General features: G+C 47.5%; 1 protein-coding gene across 4 annotated transcripts in view; it reads right to left on the bottom strand.

The window, feature by feature from the left end:
- Window positions 1–21,921, bottom strand: part of FHL1 (four and a half LIM domains 1) — a 65,028-nt gene that overhangs the window by 19,091 nt on the left and 24,016 nt on the right. The window contains exon 1 of one of the 4 annotated variants that reach the window (XM_083723068.1): window positions 14,667–14,879. The exons of the other annotated variants lie outside the window; for them this stretch is intronic. Coding sequence (XP_083579194.1) covers window positions 14,667–14,688 — 22 coding nt within the window. The 5' untranslated portion in view covers window positions 14,689–14,879. Of the gene's footprint in view, window positions 1–14,666; window positions 14,880–21,921 lie in introns of those variants that run through there. 4 annotated transcript variants of the gene reach the window in all.

The raw sequence follows: 21,921 nt of genomic DNA, 5'->3' as shown, positions 1-21,921 counted from the left end.
ATGGCCAAGCACCCGGATATTTGTTGGATGTCAAACTCAGCCAAGAGCATAAGGTCAAACAGATTCCTCACTGGCCTTGCAGACAACTTCATTGTCCAGAAAGTGGGAGAAGCAACAAGAGGAACAGCCGTTTTAGATCTGGTCCTAACCAATGTTGATGACCTGGTTAGTGGGGTAGAAGTGGAAGGATCATTAGGTGCGAGTGATCATGCTCTTCTGGAGTTTACTATACAGCGGAAGGGAGCAGCCAAGCATACTAGGACTCAATTTCTTGAATTTAAGAAACCGACTTCATAAAACTTAGGGAAGTGCTGGGTGAGATCCCATGGCCAGTAATGCTAAAAGGAAAGGGAGTTCATGATGGCTGGGAGTTTGTTAAGAGGGAGATAGTAAAAGCACAACTTCAGGCAATACCAATGAGATGGAAACATGGAAGGTGCCTAAAGAAGCCAGGGTGGCTATCTAAAGAACTTTTAACTGAGTTAAGATTAAAAAAGGATGTATACAAAAAATGGAAAAGGGGGGAAACCACCAAAGAGGAATTCAAACAAATAGCCAGCACGTGTAGACACAAAGTCAGAAAAGCTAAAGCACAGAATGAACTCAGACTTGCTAGAGAGGTTAAAAGCAACAAAAAAGGCTTTTATGGGTATGTTCGTAGCAAAAGGAAGAACAAAGAAACAGTGGGGTCACTCAGAGAAGATGGTGAAATGCAAACAGGGGACACAGAAAGGGATGAACTCCTCGATGCCATCTTTGCCTCAGTCTTCTCCGATAAAGAAAACAATGCCCGACCTGAAGAATTTGGAACAAATGTTTCAGCAGAGGAAACACAGCCCAGAATAACTAAGGAGATAGTACAAGAATACTTGGCTAGTCTAGATGTATTCAAGTCTCCAGGGCCAGATGAACTGCATCCAAGAGTATTAAAAGAACTGGCAGATGTGATCTCAGAACCACTGGCAGTCATCTTTGAGAATTCCTGGAGAACAGGCAAAGTCCGGCAGACTGGAGGAGGGCAAATGTTGTCCCTATTTTCAAAAAGGGGAAAAGAGAGGACCCAAATAATTACCACCCAGTCAGTCTGACATCAATACCAGGGAAGATTCTGGAACAGACCATTAAGCAAACAGTCTGTGAGCACCTAGAAAGGAATGCTGTGATCACCAATAGTCAGCATGGATTTCTGAAAAATAAGTCATGTCAGACTAACCTGATTTCGTTTTTTGACAGAATTACAACCCTGGTAGATGAAGAAACGCAGTGGATGTAGCCTACCTTGATTTCAGCAAGGCATTTGACAAGGTGCCCCATGATATTCTTGTAAAGAAGCTGGTAAAATGCGGTCTTGACTATGCCACCACTCAGTGGATTTGTAACTGGCTGACTGACCGAACCCAAAGGGTGCTCATCAATGGTTCCTCTTCATCCTGGAGAAGAGTGACTAGTGGGGTGCCACAGGGTTCTGTCTTGGGCCCGGTCTTATTCAACATTTTTATCAACGACTTGGATGATGGACTCAAGGGCATCCTGATCAAATTTGCAGATGACACCAAACTGGGAGGGGTGGCTAACACCCCAGAGGACAGGATCACACTTCAAAACGACCTTGACAGATTAGAGAACTGGGCCAAAACAAACAAGATGAATTTTAACAGGGAGAAATGTAAAGTATTGCACTTGGGCAAAAAAAATGAGAGGCACAAATACAAGATGGGTGACTCCTGGCTTGAGAGCAGTACATGTGAAAAGGATCTAGGAGTCCTGGTTGACCACAAACTTGACATGAGCCAACAGTGTGATGCGGCAGCTAAAAAAGCCAATGCAATTCTGGGCTGCATCAATAGGAGTATAGCATCTAGATCAAGGGAAGTAATAGTGCCACTGTATTCTGCTCTGGTCAGACCTCAACTGGAGTACTGTGTCCAGTTCTGGGCACCACAGTTCAAGAAGGACACTGACAAACTGGAACGTGTCCAGAGGAGGGCAACCAAAATGGTCAAAGGCCTGGAAATGATGCCTTATGAGGAACGGCTAAGGGAGCTGGGCATGTTTAGCCTAGAGAAGAGGAGGTTAAGGGGTGATATGATAGCCATGTTCAAATATATAAAAGGATGCCACATAGAGGAGGTAGAAAGGTTGTTTTCTGCTGCTCCATGAAGTGGACACGGAGCAATGGATCCAAACTACAAGAAAGAAGATTCCACCTAAACATTAGGAAGAACTTCCTGACAGTAAGAGCTGTTTGACAGTGGAATTTGCTGCCAAGGAGTGTGGTGGAGTCTCCTTCTTTGGAGGTCTTTAAGCAGAGGCTTGACAACCATATGTCAGGAGTGCTCTGATGGTGTTTCCTGCTTGGCAGGGGGTTGGACTCGATGGCCCTTGTGGTTTCTTCTAACTCTATGATTCTATGATTCTATGACAAACTCCTAGGGTTTCCCCAGCAGTTCTCATTCTTGGCCAAAATTCCTTTGGATGTTGGTCTTCTTTCAAACAGCCTTAGATCCTAGATTCAGGTGTTTTGGAATTCAAAGTTCAACAACAGATCGACAAAGTGAGACAGATTGCCAGAGAGCGCTTGCTGCGATACAGACCCCAAAGATAAAAAATCAGAATGCCACTAGCGATCACACACAGCTCCCAAGTTAAAACAGTTCAACGCCTCAGAGATTTGCAACCTTCCTAGACGGCGACAACAACTCCTCACCCACAATCATACCCGGACACAGGTACCAGAGCCTGCAATAAACCCAGGTGCCAACTTTGCTGCCACTCACACCCAGAAAACACCAACGCTGGACCCAACAATGCCAAACATCCCATCTCAGGCCTATTGAATGGCTCATTTTCGAACGTTGTGTATGCCATCAAATGCCATCAAATGTCATCAAATGTAATCAAATGTCATCAAATGCCAGCAGGGCTCTCTATTGGACCAACAGGCTAAATAAATGGGCATCACTCCGACATCGGGAATTGCAAGGCAGAGAAGCCAAAAGGAGAACGCTTCCATCTTCTGGGACGTTCAATACCGGATCTCCAAGCAGCTGTATTACTGTATTACAAAAGAATTTCAGATAGAGACTTGAAAGAGAAGTGGCTGAATTGCAACTTATCACCCAGCTGAAAACTATGGAGAGACCTGGCTATTTTTGGCACCCCTGCTTTTTTCTTCAGGACTAATTGCAGTTGTTCACAGTCACCAACAGGTTAACAATACCCATTGAGTCCTACTACTCTTCAGAGAGAACCCCCGCCCCACCCTCCCTCTATATATCAGGGTCCAGGGACTCCCCTCCCTCTTTATATCAGGGTCCGGGGACTCCCCTCCCTCTATATATCAGGGTCAGGGGACTCCCCTCCCTCTATATATCAGGGTCAGGGGACTCCCCTCCCTCTATATATCAAGGTCAGGGGACTCCCCTCCCTCTATATATCAGTGTCCAGGGACTTCTCCTCCCTCTATATATCAGGGTCAGGGGACTCCCCTCCCTCTATATATCAGGGTCCGGGGACTCCCCTCCCTCTATATATCAGGGTCAGGGGACTCCCCTCCCTCTATATATCAGGGGCCGGGGACTCCCCTCCCTCTATATATCAGGGTCAGGGGACTCCCCTCCCTCTATATATCAGGGTCAGGGGACTCCCCTTCCTCTATATATCAGTGTCCGGAGACTTCTCCTCCTTCTATATATCAGGGTCCGGGGACTCCCCTCCCTCTATGTATCAGGGTCAGGGGACTCTCCTCCCTCTATATATCAGGGTCCGGGGACTCCCCTCCCTCTATATATCAGGGTCCGGGGACTCCCCTTCCTCTATATATCAATGTCCGGGGACTTCTCCTCTCTCTATATATCAGGGTCAGGGGACTCCCCTCCCTCTATATATAAGGGTCAGGGGACTCCCCTCTATATATCAGGGTCTGGGGACTCCCCTCCCTCTATATATCAGGGTCTGGGGACTCCCCTCCCTCTATATATCAGGGTCTGGGGGTCCCCTCCCTCTATATATCAGGGTCAGGGGACTCCCCTCCCTCTATATATCAGGGTCTGGGGACTCCCCTCCCTCTATATATCAGGGTCTGGGGGTCCCCTCCCTCTATATATCAGGGTCAGGGGGCTCCCCTCCCTCTATATATCAGGGTCTGGGGACTCCCTTCCCTCTATATATCAGGGTCTGGGGGTCCCCTCCCTCTATATATCAGGGTCAGGGGACTCCCCTCCCTCTATATATCAGGGTCCAGGCACTCCCCTCCCTCTATATATCAGGGTCTTGGGGTCTCCTCCCTCTATATATCAGGGTCCGGGGACTCCCCTCCCTCTGTATATCAAGGTCTGGGGGTCCCCTCCCTCTATATATCAGGGTCAAGGGACTCCCCTCCCTCTATATATCAGGGTCTTGGGGTCTCCTCCCTCTATATATATCAAGGTCCGGGGTCTCCCCTCCCTCTATATATCAGGGTCCGGGGTCTCCCCTCCCTCTATATATCAGGGTCAGGGGACTCCCCTCCCTCTATATATCAGGGTCAGGGGACTCCCCTCCCTCTATATATCAAGGTCCGGGGTCTCCCCTCCCTCTATATATCAGGGTCCGGGGACTCCCCTCCCTCTATATATCAAGGTCTGGGGTCTTCCCTCCCTCTATATATCAGGGTCAGGGGACTCCCCTCCCTCTATATATCAAGGTCCGGGGTCTCCCCTCCCTCTATATATCAGGGTCTGGGGTCTCCCCTCCCTCTATATATCAGGGTCCAGGGACTCCCCTCCCTCTATATATCAGGGTCTGGGGACTCCTCTCCCTCTATATATCAGGGTCAGGGGACTCCCCTCCCTCTATATATCAAGGTCTGGGGTCTCCCCTCCCTCTATATATCAGGGTCTGGGGGTCCCCTCCCTCTATATATCAGGGTTCGGGGACTCCCTCTATATACCAGGCTCCGGGGACTCCCCTCCCTCTATATATCAGGGTCTGGGGACTCCCTTCCCTCTATATATCAGGGTCTGGGGTCTCCCCTCCCTCTATATATCAGGGTCTGGGGACTCCCCTCCCTCTATATATCAGGGTCTGGGGACTCCCCTCCCTCTGTATACCAAGGTCTGGGGTCTCCCCTCCCTCTATTTATCAGGGTCAGGGGACTCCACTCCCTCTATATATCAGGGTCTGGGGACTCCTCTCCCTCTATATATCAGGGTCTGGGGGTCCCCTCCCTCTATATATCAGGGTCTGGGGACTCCTCCCCCTCTATATATCAGGGTCTGGGGGTTCCCTCCCTCTATATATCAGGGTCTGGGGACTCCCCTCCCTCTATATATCACCAGCTTACAAGTGGACGTGGACGCCATATGTAAGGAATTTCCGGGGGTTTTCGATGGGACAGTATACGGGCTCCTCCATTGCCCTACAGCTTGACCCCACAGTACGACCGGTCAGGCTCAACGCCCGCCGAGTCCCGTTCGCCCTGAAACCCCATATAGACGAGGAATTGGACCCGCTCGTGGAGCAAGGAGTGCTGGAGCCGGTGCCTAATGCCCCCTGGGAAACCCTAATCGTCACACCCGTCAAGCCTAATGGTTCGGTCCGCATCTGCGCAGACTACAACTGTACCATAAACAAGGCCTTCACGGCCCATGCATACCCAGTGCCAGTGGTCAGCCATGGCCTTGCCACCCTGGCTGGGTTGAAAATTTTTGGCAAGCTGGACTTGGCCCAAGCATATCAACAGCTGCCAGTAGATGAGGGCACAGCAGAGGCACAGACGATTGTGACGCACAGAGGAACGTTCAGGGTAAAGCGGCTGCAATTCGGTGTCAGTGTGGGCACCAGGCATATTCCAGAATCTAATGGACTCTCTCCTTAAAGGGATTCCTGGCGTCACCCCCTTCTTTGATGATGTGTTGATTGCCGGGCCCACACCAGAGGAGTTTGAGGACCGCCTCCACACCGTTCTGCACCGTTTCAAGACAGCGGGTCTCAAGGTGAAGCGGGAAAAATGTCTACTAGGAGTGCCTCAGGTGGACTTTCTGGGATTTATGGTGGACGCAGAAGGGGTCCACCTGACTGGGAACAAGGTACGGGCCATTTGTGATGCCCCAGCGCCCAAGAACAAGACTGAACTTCAGGCCTTCTTGGGACTATTGAACTTTTACCATTCCTTCCTTCCCCACAAGGCGGCGGTAGCGGAGCCCCTACACAGACTCCTGGACAAGCGGGCCCCTTGGGTGTGGGCAGGGGCGCCGACTTATAAAAAATATTGGGGGGGACCATACCGGGGTCCTGCCCCGGGAAGTTTTCTAAATTTTAGATGAAAATTAGTGAGTTTTAAAGTTTTTAAAAAGTATTTTAGAGTCATATGATCAACATTAGAACCCCGAAAACTCGAATCTCTTTAACTCCACACTCCGGGAAACTCAGCAAGCCTGAAACACTTTTTGGCTTTGAAAAAAGAAACAAAACAAAAACACGCACGGTATTTTCGTAAAAAGCTAATTTAATTTACAGTAACAATTATGCTTATAGACTATTACAGAGCAGTGAATATATAGCTCTGAAAAGTCTGAAATGATATTTAAATAAATCCTAAACTATCATTAAAAGAATAAAACAAAATATTGCTGTCGCACAGTAATAGCACTTTGATTAATAACTGAAATAGCTAATTTAAGCTTACTTTTAATAAGGCTGAGGGTTCATTAAATAAATATAATATCTTAAAGTTAATGCTTTAATACAGTTAATAAAGTTAATACAGTATGCCTAATACTGTATGTAAATACTGTTATACTGTATGTAAATAACGGGCTTTAATTGGGTCTTACACCCTAAAAATATTTAAGTATTTGAAAATAACTAATACAGTACTATAGTAATATAGAAATACAGTACTAAACTAGTACTAATATTTCAAACTGAAAATTTAACATTCTGTATGTATTTAATTCTCTATTTTATAAAGATTTTTAAGATCTGACAGTGAGTTTGGAGTAGCCCAATGCAAAAATCCTAAGGATCCATGTGGATCCATGCTTTGTAACCACGTTTTTGCACCACTGTGACCCTAGGCAACAGTGGGTGCGTGATTTTTTTGGTGCAAGATGTAGCCATGGACATGCTATGTGATCTGATGGTGAATTTGGGGTGACCCAATGCAAAGATCCTGAGGATCCATGTGGATCCGTGCTTTGTAACCACGTTTTTGCACCACTGTGACCCTAGGCAACAGTGGGTGCGTGATTTTTTTGGTGCAAGATGTAGCCATGGGCATGCTATGTGATCTGATGGTGAATTTGTGGTGACCCAATGCAAAAATCCTGAGGATCCATGTGGATCCGTGCTTTGTAACCACGTTTTTGCACCACTGTAAGGTCGGCAGTTCGAATCCCCGCAACGGGGTGCGCTCCCGCTGCTCGGTCCCAGCGCCTGCCAACCTAGCAGTTCGAAAGCACCCCCGGGTGCAAGTAGATAAATAGGGACCGCTTACCAGCGGGAAGGTAAACGGCGTTTCCGTGTGCTGCGCTGGCTCACCAGATGCAGCTTCGTCACACTGGCCACGTGACCTGGAAGTGTCTCCGGACAGCGCTGGCCCCCGGCCTCTTGAGTGAGATGGGCGCACCAACCCCAGTCTGTCAAGACTGGCCCGCACGGGCAGGGGTACCTTTACCTTTACCTTTTACTAACCCTAGGCAACAGTGGGTGCGTGATTTTTTTGGTGCAAGATGTAGCCATGGACATGCTATGTGATCTGATGGTGAATTTGGGGTGACCCAATGCAAAAATCCTGAGGATCCATGTGGATCCGTGCTTTGTAACCATGTTTTTGCACCACTGTGACCCTAGGCAACAGTGGGTGCGTGGTTTTTTTGGTGCAAGATGTAGCCATGAACATGCTATGTGATCTGATGGTGAATTTGGGGTGACCCAATGCAAAAATCCTGAGGATCCATGTGGATCCATGCTTTGTCACCACGTTTTAAATGGGGAGGGAAGGAGAAACACAGAAGGGACAAGAAGCACAAGAGGGGTTTGCGGAGAAGCAGCTGGCTAAGAATGCAGGGGAGGAGTTTAACGGGGTGGGGGGAGGAAAGGAAGGCAAAAGTCCCCCCCCAAGCCAGCCCTCTCTCTCTCTCTCTCTCTCTCCCACCTGCGAGTCCCTAGAGCACGGAGAGGAGGAGGTGGTGGGCTGGAGCCTGCACGCAGTGTGACTAGGAAAGAATTAGAAGGAAGGACTCGATCCTTTCCTTAACCCTCTGCTTGCCAGGAGGGCAGGGGATTCCCTGCTCTTTGTTGAGTTTGAGCAAACGCAGCAACAGAAGTGGGTGGGCAGTAAGACCCTGAGGCAGAATGCAGGAAAGCAGCAGCTTCCGCCTTCCCTCCGCCCGCCCGCCCGATCTTATTTTTGCCTGTGTGTTATAGAGCGAAATTTACGGTAATAATTTTCTTAAATTATTGGGGGGGGCAGAGCCCCCCAAACGAATTTTTGAGGGGGCTCGGGCCCCCTCAGGCCCCATGGAGTCGGCACCTATGGGTGTGGGGCCAGCGCCAGGAGGCCGCATTCCAGGCAGTCAAGGACTTGCTTGTCTCAAACTCGGTCTTGGCACACTTCGATGAGAGGCTGCCGGTGGTGCTAGCATGCGACGCCTCGCCCTATGGCATCGGCGCTGTCCTGGGACACCAACTCCCGGATGGAAGAGAGGTACCGGTGGCATACTTTTCCCAGACACTCAACGAAACCGAGCGGAACTACTCGCAAATCAACAAGGAGGGTCTGGCAATCGTGAAGGGAGTAAAAAAATTCAATGATTTCTTGTACGGGCGGCCCTTCACCGTGGTGACTGACCACAAGCTGTTGCTTGGCTTGTTTGCCGCCAAAAAGCAGACCCCCCAAGTGCTGTCTCCTCGCGTCCTCAGGTGGTCAATTTTCCTTGCCAGCTACCAGTATGCACTGATTCACCGCCCTGGAAAGGCGATGGGCCTTGCGGACGCCCTCAGCAGGCTACCACTACCGGAAACAGGCCCCGACCCAGTACCTGCACAAGAGGTTATGAGCCTGGAGCTGCTTCCTGACCGCCCCATTCAGGCACAAGAAGTTGCACACCATTCCAAGAAAGATAGGGTCATCTCCCGGGTCCTGGACTGGGTGTGGAGGGGATGGCCCAACAGCAGCCCCGGGCCAGAATTCGCCGGCTACACAACCCGCAAACATGAACTGTCGGCCCACAAGGGGTGCCTGTTATGGGGAAGCAGGGTCGTTGTTCCCCAGCCCCTCCGCAAAAGGGTCCTCACAGCCCTACACGAGACACACCCAGGGGTAGTGAGAATGAAGGCCCTTGCCAGGAGTTATGTGTGGTGGCCGGGGATCGACGGAGAGATAGAGGCCTGGATCAAACACTGCCAAGCCTGCCAAGAATCCCGCCCAGATCCCCCAAGTGCCCCAGTCCGGTCCTGGGAGTCTGCCCGAGCACCATGGTCACGCCTGCATGTGGACTTCGCTGGCCCCTTTGAGGGGAAAACATTCTTCATAGTGGTGGACTCCTACACCAAATGGCTGGAAGTCGCACTGGTACCGTCCACTTCTACGTCCGCAGCCATCCGGGTACTACGCAGGCTGTTAGCAACCCATGGGCTCCCTGACACTCTCGTCTCACATCTGCCACATCCGTTCGGCGCCATTCCACCCTGCCACCAATGGCCAAGCAGAACGCATGGTGCGGACCACCAAGGACACCCTTCGCCGCATGACGCAAGGGGATTGGGAGTACCGCCTTGCCACATTCCTTCTAGCACAGCACAGCACCCCCAGCTCAACGACTGGCCGGAGCCCCACTGAACTACTAATGGGTCGGCGCCTTGCAATCAGATTGGACCGCCTTCACCCCAATAGAGCTTAGGATGAGGTAGCGGTGGGGGAAGGCAGGAACCCCCGGACCTTCAAGGCCCAGGTCCCAGTGTACGCAAAGAATTTGGGGGCAGGCCCTGCATGGGTACCCGCCACAGTCACCAGGGTCACTGGCCCCGTGTCGTACGAGGTGCTAACAGATGGGGGGCAATGCTGGCGCCGCCACTGCAATCAGATACGGCGACGATTCCCGGGAGAAAACCAGGAGGAGGAGGACAGGTCAGAGGAGTCCCAAGGGAACAGTGGGGCAGTGAGGCCCATAGAGCTGCAGGGGCAAGCAGGAGAGGCAGAATCAGTAAATACAGAGAGGACCCGTGAGGCCGAAAGGACACCGGAACCAGAACCACGACTGAGCGAGCCGGTTGCACCAGACCAAACAGCCCCATCACAGCCAGCATCCTTGGAATACGAGCCAGAACCTGAACCCCGGACCAGGGAACACCCCAGGCCACAACGCACACGTAGGCCGCCGGCGTACCTCGAGGACTATGAATGCGACCTCCCGGGCAGAACTGGAACTTAGAGGGGAGGGGTGTTATGTACTGAATTGAATAGGATCTAAACTGCAGCAGTCTGATTGGTCCTAGAACAATAGGATCCAAAAGGCAGCAGTCTGATTGGTCCTAGAACAATAGGATTCAGAATGCAGCAGTCTGATTGGTCCTAGAACAATGCAGCAGTATGATTGGTTGGCAGGAAACACCCAATCATGCTCCAGATAGAAGTGAATCCACAACCTGATTGGCTTACAGTAGAATTCCGGAATTAGCCAATCATGTGCAGTCCATTGTGTAAATAATGTATATAAAGCAGATACTTTGAGGGGACTTTCATTCATTCCTCCTCACCACTATGAGCTGAATAAAGAGCATGAAATCACTTTGCGACTCTGAATATATTTCACAGTGTTAGATCGGGACAGAGACCCAGATCTGACGCATTCCTCTCTGAAGCTCTCACAGCTACAGGTTCAGGTGCACAAGCTCAGAACAAGAGAAGTAAGCAGTGGGGCCGCACAGAGACCTCCTCCTAAGGACAGCCAAGGAAAACCAATGTGTTCATGGCTAACTTGTTTCTGCAATGTTCTCTCTGGCACGTACCCCACCCGCCCGCCCTCCAATCTAAATATAGGCCCATGACCCCATTGTTTCATGAGTCGCTTGCCCTTTCACTCAATTACCTGGATTTGGTCCAGCTCTATACCAAGTATTTTGTGTCGTGGCAACAGTTTGTGGAGCACATTCAACAAACAGGAGGGAGTGGAAACTGATAAGCAAAGAGCTTTTGGGAGGGGGATTCACTAATGTCTCTGGATAGACGCGAAACGATTTCTGCAGCCTCCGTCCGTCCGTCAGCAGGCAAAGTGGGATTGAAGCATGAACAGCAGATGCCAGTCCTACAGTGCAGGAGCACAGCTAGGGCGAATGAGCACCAAAGTGCTTATGGAAGACAGAGACAAGGGGCTAAGCTGTGAGCCCACCCAAGCAAGTGTTAAAGAAAATTATGGGATGAGACTCTACTCAACAGCCCAGCTTGTTGGGGAACAAGTCCCCCATGGGTCCATGCGGTCAGTAAAAGAAGGAAATTCCAGGCAAGTAATCTGGAGCAAAAAAGCAGCCAGTAGACTTTGATCCCTTGTTGTTGTGTGACAGGTTCAAACAGCAGTAAGAACCCTGAGCATTGGGGCGACATTGACTTTTTAAACAGTTCACACAGCATCATCGATACTTCATTGCTACACCACTAAAACCGTCCTAAAGGGGAGGGTTACACAAGATTAGCATAGACAGATATGTCAAGGCAACACCCAAGTATAAGATTAGCACAGGCAAACATGTCTCAAGTACCAACCACCCAAAAGTACAATAGAACTTGCTTTGCATGTCTGGAGCCTGAGACAAGTTTGGTGATGAGATTTGGCTTCCTTTGGCCAACAATCAGCTCAGCAATTGTCACCTCTGGCATTTCCTGGGGTAGGAGGTGTGTATACATGTCCCCAGGCTTGGGGAGGTAGCAGGGAAAAGAGTTCTTTTTCCAAGGGCAAAATAGCGTTGAAATGGACGAAACTGGCAAAGGAGTTGTTGTTATATGATTTTTTAAAGCTGGGCATCTTCCCTGAGCTGTCAAGTCAAAGTGATACATTCAGGCATAAAATTTGTAACATTTAACAACTTTAAAGATGTGGGCGGCACCTGTCATTTCCGTAAGAGAAGTTAACACCCTTTCTCTTGCCCTCTGCCTCAATCTATCTGATCTGTAATATGGACCCAATAACATCACCCTAGGAAGCCGCTTGGTTCCAGGTCAGGATATTTGTCCACCAAGCGCCATACTCAGAAAGGCAGCAGGTCTCGGGGGTTTTTGATTCACCTGCGACCTCAGGTGTTTTAAAGTGGTGGTCCCAGGGGTCTAGCTTGGAGCTTTCCTGCATGCAAAGTTTCTAAGGCAATTTTTTTCTGTACCACCCTGTGTCCCAAAGGCATCATTGCGCCTAGAGGCCAATCTTCCTTCAGTAGAATTATGAATCTGGCACAGGACATTTAACTTCTGGCTTCACCTATACTCAAATCCCCCCAGTCTAATATCCCTAGTGCTGCAAGATTGTCCCAAGAGCGCCTGGACTCAAATGGTCTATCCAAAACTTCACTCTTCAGGTTTTAGTAAAGCAAATAGTCTAATTTGTCTACACCTAAATGATATAAATGATCACTGCAGATGGTGACAGCAGCCACAAAATTAAGAGACGCCTGCTTCTTGGGAGAAAACTGATGAGAAACCTAGACAGTATCTTAAAAACCAGAGACATCACCTTGCTGACAAAGGTCCATATAGTTAAAGCTCTGGTTTTCCCAGTAGTGATGTATGGAAGTGAGAGCTGGACCATAAAGAAGGCTGATCTCCGAAGAATTGATGCTTTTACATTATGGTGCTCTTGGACTACAAGAAGATCAAACCGATCCATTCTGAAGGAAATCAGCCCTGAGTGCTCACTGGAAGGACAGATCCTGAAGCTGAGGCTCCAAGACTTTGGCCCCCTCATGAGAAGAGAAGACTCCCTGGAAAAGATCCTGATGTTGGGAAAGATGGAGGGCGCAAGGAGAAGGGGACGACAGAGGACGAGATGGTTGGACAGTGTTCTCGAAGCTACCAGCATGAGTTTGACAAACTGCGGGAGGCAGTGGAAGACAGAAGTGCCTGGCGTGCTCTGGTCCAGGGGGTCACGAAGAGGCGGACACGACTAAACAACAACAAAATTTAAAAGAATGGCAGCCAAGGAGTTTAATGGAGAGTCTAAGCAGGGACAATGCTGTCCCTGAAGCTTATCTGTGTCCTGTCTCCTGCTAAAAGGATCTGGCAGTTGTTTAGGGTCCAATCCATGAGCTATATTATAAAAATAAAAATAAAAATTTATTATTTATACCCCACCCATCTGGCTGGGTTTCCCCAGCCACTCTGGGCGGCTTCCAACAGAATATTAAAGTGAAGTTAGTGATATTCTGCTTAATTGCCCTTTACCAGCTCTTATACTTGCTTATCCACACCATCTCCAGCTTCTCAAAAGATTCTGTCAACAGGGTCTCCAGAAATTTTTACATATCACTTGGGAAGACAGGCGAACTAATGCCAGCGTACTGGAAGAAGCAAAGATCGCCAGTGTTGAAGCAATGATCCTTCAACATCAACTTTGGACCAGTCATGTTGTGTATCTCCTTCCAAAGCAATGACTCTCTTCCAAACTTAAAAATGGAAAGCGTAACGCCAGTGGTCCACAAAAGAGGTTGAAAGATCTCAAGGCAAATTTTTAAAAATGTAGTATAAACACTGACAACTGGGAAGCACTGGGCTGCGAGAGCTCCAGTTGAAGAACAGCCTTGACCAAAGGCGTCCTGGGCTTGGAAGACACTCGAACTCAGGATGCGAGGGAGAAACGTGTGAAGAGGAAGAAATGCTTGTGATCAACTCCCACTCAGAAACCAATGTCCCCACTGTGGATCCAGAATTGACCTCCACAGTCACTTATGGACTCACTGTTAAAACTTTGTTTATGGAAGATCTGACTCAGCTACGAGGGATTGCCAAAGATGAAGGAGAAGAAGACCCCTCCCCACGAGCATCTCTACCAGGCTCTTGCAATACTGAAGGGTTTGGAAAGTTTCAGGGAAAAACAGGACAGAAACACTAACAGACACCCACAGCATGAAAGTAAAGCAAAGGAAATGTTTGTGCAAGGATCCTTCTTGCAGCAGTTAGCAGAACCTCTACCCACTAGGGCGGTTCATAAAAAACTTTTTTTTTAAATGCCTTCTCCAAAGGTTTTATCTTACTACACTAGGGATTATATAGCTGTATCTGAAATTTCAAGCATATCAGTTAATATCTTGACCCTGCTCCACTGAATTGACATTTCAGCCTTCACGATATAGGGAAATGGGCAAGTAAACAGCTATTTTTGTGGAGGAGGGTCAAGATATTAACTGATATGCACGAAATTTCAGAGATCCCTAGTGTGGTTAAGATAAGACCTTTGGAGAAGGCATTTTCAAAAAAATGTTTTTTATGAACCACCCTACTGCCCACCCTGGAAGGAATATCATCGCACAGAGGGTCTCCTTATTTGTTAGAAAGCAGACACACACACCCCAAGGCTTAAAGGAAGAATTTCCAGCACAGCAAAATCCTGTTGAAAGAGCAAGGCAGCCAGCCAGATCTCTTGCCCGAAGCACAAAAGACAATGAAATGCCATATATATATTTGGGGCGCAGAGGAGGGTTACCTGCGTGCCTGTGATAAGCCATCCTTCAGCGAAGACCAATTCCCAACTAGCCCTACTTTAGGAGCTCGGCTGGTAAGAGCTCTCCTAGTTTGAGAGTTCAGGGAGGCTATTAATATTGGGGGGGGGGCACCAAGAGATGTCCACACCCCTTTGCCCAGGACTGGTGGCCCTCATCCCACGGAAAACATTTACCATTTTAGGTGATCTCAGGGGAGAAGAATAGGGCACCGTCAACAGGATATAAATACCTGCCCAGCTACTTCAGTCTCTGAAAACGTCCAAAATGCTGAGTAGCCCCTGTAGGAATCTGAGCCCTCTCGGGGGGGGTGTGCATAATTTCAGGAAATTTTAAACGGCTGTCTTTTTAATCTTTTGTTGGAAGCAGCTCAGAGCGGCTGGGGAGAGCCAGCCAGATGGGCGGGGCAGAAATGATTAATAATAATAATAATAATAATAATAATAATAATAATAATAATGGTTCAGGCTGAGCATCATCAGGCGACTTCACTTCTGAGCTTCTGTGAGTCCTCTGTGAGTATCTGGAAGTGGTTGTGTTATATTGTGAAATTAAACATTTGTTGTTTGATTTCTTATGTAGAGCAGACTTCCTCAACCTCAGCCCTCCAGATGTTTTGAGACTACAATTCCCATCATCCCTGACCACTGGTCCTGCTAGTGGGATCTTGGGAGTTGTAGGCCATAAAAATCTGGAGGGCTGAGGCTGAGGAAGCCTGATGTCAAGCATTTTGAATGCTGTTTAAATACTGTTTTATTCACAGGATGGGACTCTTTCTGAGAGTCCTGCTTCCAACAAATGTAACCTGTATAAACTAACTGTATAAACTAAGGGGTCAGCAAACTTTTTCAGCCATGAGCTGGCCCCCTGTTCCTCAGACCTTGTGGGGGGGGGGGCGAACTAGATTTTGGAACTAGATTCCTATATCCCACAAGTAACCCAGAGATGCATTTTAAATCAAAGCACACATTCTACTCATGTAAAAACACGCTGATTCCCGGACCATCCACAGGCTGAATTGAGAAGGCGATGGGGCCACATCCGGCCCCCAGGCCTTAGGTTACCTACCCATGGGCTAACAGTATAAACTATATAAACTAACTATATGAACTAAACCTCTTTGCAACCTTAATACCTGAAACTGTGTGTGTCCCAAGGCATTCAGCTTGCTTGCCTGCTTCTCAATATCAGAGGCGTCTGCAAATTTTAGGTACTGCAAATTATCATTACAGCTGGTATCCTAAATGTGCCCTGCTCCCTTTCAAGGAAGCTTATACACAGGCCCAGGCACAGCAGCAAAATCAGGAGAGAAGAGAAGACAAGAGATTAGGCAAAGATGGGAAATTGCTGATAAAAGTAGAAGGAGGAAAAAAGGATATGATGTTACCCATAGGATCTGAAGTTACGTATATGAGATTGAGGACTAAGGTCCACGTATTATGGCCTCTATGGAAAGGATCATTTGTGACAGTTGGAGGCTGGTTGGTGGCTAACAGGTTGAGGTTGGATCCTGACCACTCTGGCCAGGCAGGCGGCGGGCAGGGGGGTGGTCTCCGCCTGCGTCCCAGATGGAGCTGCCCTAGACACAGAATGGACCTGCACAGCTGGCCCTTCAGGGGCAGAGTTGTCCCATCCAGGACTAGGGAGTCCCCCACACCAACCCGCCCCCTGTCCCCCCAAAACAGTACTTCTGTCTTGCCAGGATTCAACCTCAATCTGTTAGCTGCTCCTTCAGGTCTACTGGGCTGAGCCCATTGAGGGCTTTCAAGGTCAGCACCAACACTTTGAATTGTGCTTGGAAATGTACTGGGAGCCAATGCAGGTCTCTCAGGACTGGTGTTTTATGGTCTCAGTAAGACTTTAATTTACAGAAAGGTTCAACCTCACTGGCATCCTCTTCAGATTGACCCACAGAGGAAAGTTTCCTTTTGGGAAGAATGAAATCCTTGTTTACAGAAAGGTTCAGTCTGCCTCGCCAGCATCCTCTTAATACACTTTGAATTGGGCTCGGAAACGTACGGGGAGCCAGTGCAGGTCTCTCAAGACTGGTGTTATATGGTCTCAGCGGTCCCAGTTCCCAGTCTGGCTGCCGCATTCTGAATTAGTTGCAGTTTTTGGGTCACCTTCCAAGGCAGACCCATGTAGAGTGCATGACAGTAGTCCAAGCGGGAGATAACCAGAGCATGCGCCACTCTGGGCAGGTAGGGTCTCATCCTGCGTCCCAGATGGAGCTGCACTGGACACAGAATGGACCTGTGCCTCCTTGGGTCCAAGATCACCCCCAGGCTGCACAGCTGGTCCTTCAGGGACAGTTACCCTGTTCATGACCAGGGAGTCCTCCACACCAGCCTCTCCCCTGTTCCCCAATAACAGTACTTCTGTCTTGTCAGGATTCAACCTCAATCTGTTAGCCGCCATCCATCCTCCAACCGTCTTGGACACTCACACAGGACCTTCACCGCCTTCACTGGTTCTGATTTAAAAGAGAGGTAGAGCTGGGTATCATCTGCATACTGATGAACCCCCAGCCCAGCCCAACCCCCCTGATGATCTCTCCCAGAAGCTTCATATAGATGTTTAAAAGCATGGGGAAAGAGGCACCCCACAAGTGACAGCCCAGGGGTCCCCCCCCCCACTTTCTGGACACGGCCCAGGAGGAAGCAGCCGAACCACTGTATTACAGGGCCCCCAGCTCCCAGTTTAGGTATGATTTCCCTTGCTAAGTTGTTCTTAAGGCTATTGAAATATACAGTAATTTTCTAAGCTCTGTTGATCCTTATAATTTCAAAGAGTAAAGATTTCACTGTTGTAAAAAAGTGCTGTAAGGAGGAAGGAGTGGGACCACTGCAGAACAAGGCCCCCGGATTAATCGCCTTCCATACATAGCTGCTTCTTATTCTTATTACTTACTGATTCATCACCTCCAGGCGAAATTGGACAGAGCATTTGTTCTCTTGGGAAAGATACAAGGCCAACTTGATGTTTTGGCTACAAATGTTACAACTCTGGACTTAACAGTAAACGACATCATTGAGTTTGATAAGGATTTGAATCAGGAAGCCTATTCAACTGGGCAAACAGAGAAACTTGAGAGCTTTGAGAATTTGGAGAAGGAGATAGATGTTGTTTTTGAAGAAAAAGAAGGAGGAGCTGTAATTCTGCAGGTGTTAAAGGAGAGCTTGAGGCCTGACATGATGGCAACAAAGGAAGATAAAAATTTGGTGGAAAGTCTGGCCTGAATTGGAGATTGAAAAATGGAAAGATCTCCTTGTGTGGAGATCTGAAGACCTAAGGATTACAAATTTGATGGTGGAAGTTGGAGCTTTGGGGACATTTGGTTTTGAAAGGAGTAAGAAACAAGACTTAGAGTACCCCATAGGCCCCACTTTTAAGTATGGAGGTCTGGCTGGAAGAAACATGGATCCTGTTGGGCCTGGGCCTCTCTGAGATTTGGTGTTCAATATTAAGGACTATCAAAAAGACCGGCAGAGAGGAACTGAGAGAGAACTAAGAGCCTCGGATGTGAAATCTCCAGGCTGATAGTAGATTGAGACTGATGGACACTTGTTGGGAACTGAAGCCGGGAAAGGGGGGGGTGGAGTTTGGGAATCCAAAGGGGACATAATTATAATTTGTTCTGTTTTTATTCTGTTTGTTATTGGTATGAAAATTGGGAAATTCGTGGAAGGGAATATTGGTCGATCTTAGGAAAATGTTTTAAGAATGAGTATTGATGTATAAGTATTGATGTTTAAGTTTGGATAAGGCAAAACTGGTTTTTAAAATGAACTAAATTAAATGAAAATAAGGTTAGCAAAAATAAATTGAGGAAATGGATTAAAGAGAAAAAGTAAAATAATAATATGTTAAAATAAATTATTAAGTTAAGGTTGAGAAATAAGTAATAAGGATTTGCTGAGCTAACAATTTAAATTGGAATACAAGAAGGGGAGGTGTGAGGAGGTCCGAGAAATAAGGTAAAAGAAAATAAGTAATTGAAATTTTATGTGTTTTTATTTTTGTATGTTGGTTACTTTTTGTTTATTTTTGTTTTTGTTTTATTATTGAAAATGCTAATAAACATTTAATAAAAAAAGGAAACGGAAAAAAACAAAAACAAAGCCCAGGACGCCTTTGGTCAAGGCTGTTCTCCAACTGGAGCTCTCGCAGGCCAGTGTTTCCCAGTTGTCGGTGTTTATATAGTGGGACCTCGGATTAAGTACTTAATTTGTTCCAGAGGTACATTTTTAACCTGAAACTGTTCTTAACCTGAAGCACCACTTTAGCTAATGTGGCTGCCTGCTGCCGCCATGCCACTGGAGCACAATTTCTCATCCTGAAGCAAAGTTCTTAAGCCGAGGTACTATTTCTGGGCTAGTGAAGTGTATGTAACCCAAGGTACCACTGTACTACATTTTTGAAATTTGCCTTGAGATCTTTCAACCTCTTTTGTGGACCACCAGCATTAAGCTTTCCATTTTTAAGTTTGGAATAGAGTTGTTGCTTTGGAAGGCCACATGACCGGTCCAAAGTTGATGTTGAAGGGTCGTTGCTTCAACACTGACAGTCTTTGCTTCTTCCAGTACACTGATATTAGTTCGCCTGTCTTCCCACGTGATGTGTAAAACTTTTCGGAGACCCTGTTGATGGAAACTTTTGAGGAGTTGGAGATGGCGTTGATAAGTGGTCCATGTTTCACAAGCATATAGTAAAGTTGGTAGTACCATAACTTTGTAAAGAAGCATTTTGGTTTCCTTCAAATATGCCGGATTAATAAATAACCGGGTATAGAATGCACTTCTGTATTGAAGAGAAATATATCAGGTAATGTCTGAATGTAAGATTATGGAGAGTAGTGATTAATGGATATTCATGAGTTTATACAGTAATGCACTACATATATATATATAACGTTCTTAAATCAAATGAAGAGGTTATAATACCTCAATAATAGTTGTCTGGTATATAATGTTATGTACAGTCAGCTCTTAGGTATTATGTAAAAAATACAGGTATTAGGATATATTAGGATATTCATGGGGTAAATGTATAATGCAAAATGAAACATATGTATTATGTCTTATACATTGGATAATGTATGTATAATATTTAATGGGGTAAATCAGTTAATGTACTATATACATAATAGTATTTAGATCATCTGCTGGTGACAGTTTGCCCCTAAAACTACCTAGGCACTCCAGCTGCAGCCTCCAAGCCCACCTCAAGGAGCACACTGCAGTAATCCAGCTTTGAGGTTTCCAATGCATGGCGAGTAACTGTGGCCAAGCTTCACGGCTCTGCAGGAAGAAATGAAAATCCCCTTCCACCAAGAAGGTTGGCAGGAGAGGAATGGAGCGGAAGGGGCAGAGTTCTCTCCCACCGTGGCCAAGCCAAGAGATGCAGGTGCAGAAGGGGTGGGGAGGCCGCTCACTCTCTTTCTGGCCTGCGTCAAATTATTTCGCCGCCTTTGTCTTCCAAGTGAATTGTTAAACAGGAAAAAAAATTAGAATGGTTCAGTAGCACCTTAATAGACCAACTCAGTCTGTTCTTGGGTGAAGATTCGTGTGCAGGTGCCCTTCTTTAGATACAGGGAAACAGAAGTCCCCAGACCTGATATGTAGTGGGAGGGTGGGGTGGGGTATTTCTCAGAAGGGTAGTAGGAGATGGGTGATTTTATGGTTCCCAAAAGTAAACCTTCCTCTGCTTGTCCATATTGAGAGGATGCCAGCAAAGCTGAACCTTTTCCTAAAAAAGGATTGCAGACCTGTGCCTCCATGATTGACATCTTCTTAATGCTTGTAGTCAATAATAATAACAACACTTGGCTGTTGTGTGCAGGCAGACTTCTTCAGATACACTGAAGCGGAAGTCCCCAGACCCTGATATATAGTGGGAGGAGAAGTCCCCAGACCCTGATATATAGAGGGAGGGGAGTCCCCGGACCCTGATATATAGAGGGAGGGGAGTCCCCGGACCCTGATATATAGAAGGAGGGGAGTCCCCGGACCCTGATATATAGAGGGAGGGGAGTCCCCGGACCCTGATATATAGAGGGAGGGGAGTCCCCGACCCTGATATATAGAAGGGGGAGAAGTCCCCGGACACTGATATATAGAGGAAGGGGAGTCCCCGGACCCTGATATATAGTGGGGGTGGGTGGGGTTTTCTCCAAATGGTCGTAGGACTCAGTGGGTATGGTCAGCCTGCTAGTGACTATGAATGACTGAAAAAGCAAGGGATGGTATGCAGATGACCCAAAATAGCTTTAGCGTGTGTAAAGAGACAGGAATTCAATACCTCTATTCAGACCAGGTCTCTCCATAGTTTTCAGCTGAGTGATAAGTTGCAATTCAGCCACTTCTCTTTCAAGTCTATTTCCGAAATTATTTTTTCAGAAGACAGCTGCTTGGAGATCCTGTATTGAAACTGTTAAACAGAAGGCTGTGTTCACCTACAGCTGGCATCCCCAAACTGCAGCCCTACAACTTGGCCTACAACTCCCATGATCCCTAGCTAACAGGACCAGTTGTCAGGAATGATGGGAACTGTAGTCCAAAACATCTGAGGCTGGGAATGCCTGACCTACAGCCTAAACCAATTCTGGGCTTCGGCCTTGGAACGTTTCCTTCAGAGTGCTTCATTGAACTCGCACAAGTTGCTCTCCATCAAGGTTGAAGCTCTGTTTTCCCAATCCGTGGCTTTGCACGGTGAGTATGTGTTGTGTTTTCCAAAGCTTTTCCTCAGCCTTAACGCTCCTGCCATAAATGGGAAGGGGGTGGGAGAACGGATGAATGGTGGCATTCTCATGTTTCCTCCTGTCACTCAACGCTGCTTAAAAGGGCCCCCGGATGGATGAACTATTAGTCACGATCACCAAACAGATAATTTCTGTGGCAATCAACAGCAAGCAAAGAAGGGCATCAGAACCTCACTTCGGGGTAATGTTTCATATGAAATTGGCATATAAATTCCTTACTGGGGAGGCAGCCCAACGAAAGGGCCAAGAGGATGCAGAAATAATAAAATGCAGGGCTGGAGGCAGTAATGTTTCTGAGCACCAGACGCTAGAAATTGCAGGAGGGGACAGGATTCTTGTTCTGAACTAGTTGTTGCTGTTGTTGTTGTTGATGATGATGATTTATGGTTTCTATCCCGACCATCTGGCTGGGTTTCCCCAGCCACTCTGGGTGGCTTCCAATGGAAGGTTAGAAATACATGAAAACATCTGTCATTCAT

The sequence above is a fragment of the Podarcis gaigeae genome, assembly GCF_964106915.1.
Source record: "Podarcis gaigeae genome assembly, chromosome: Z".
NCBI classification, from domain to species: Eukaryota; Metazoa; Chordata; class Lepidosauria; order Squamata; family Lacertidae; genus Podarcis; species Podarcis gaigeae.
This window is presented reverse-complemented; position numbering and strand designations above follow the sequence as displayed.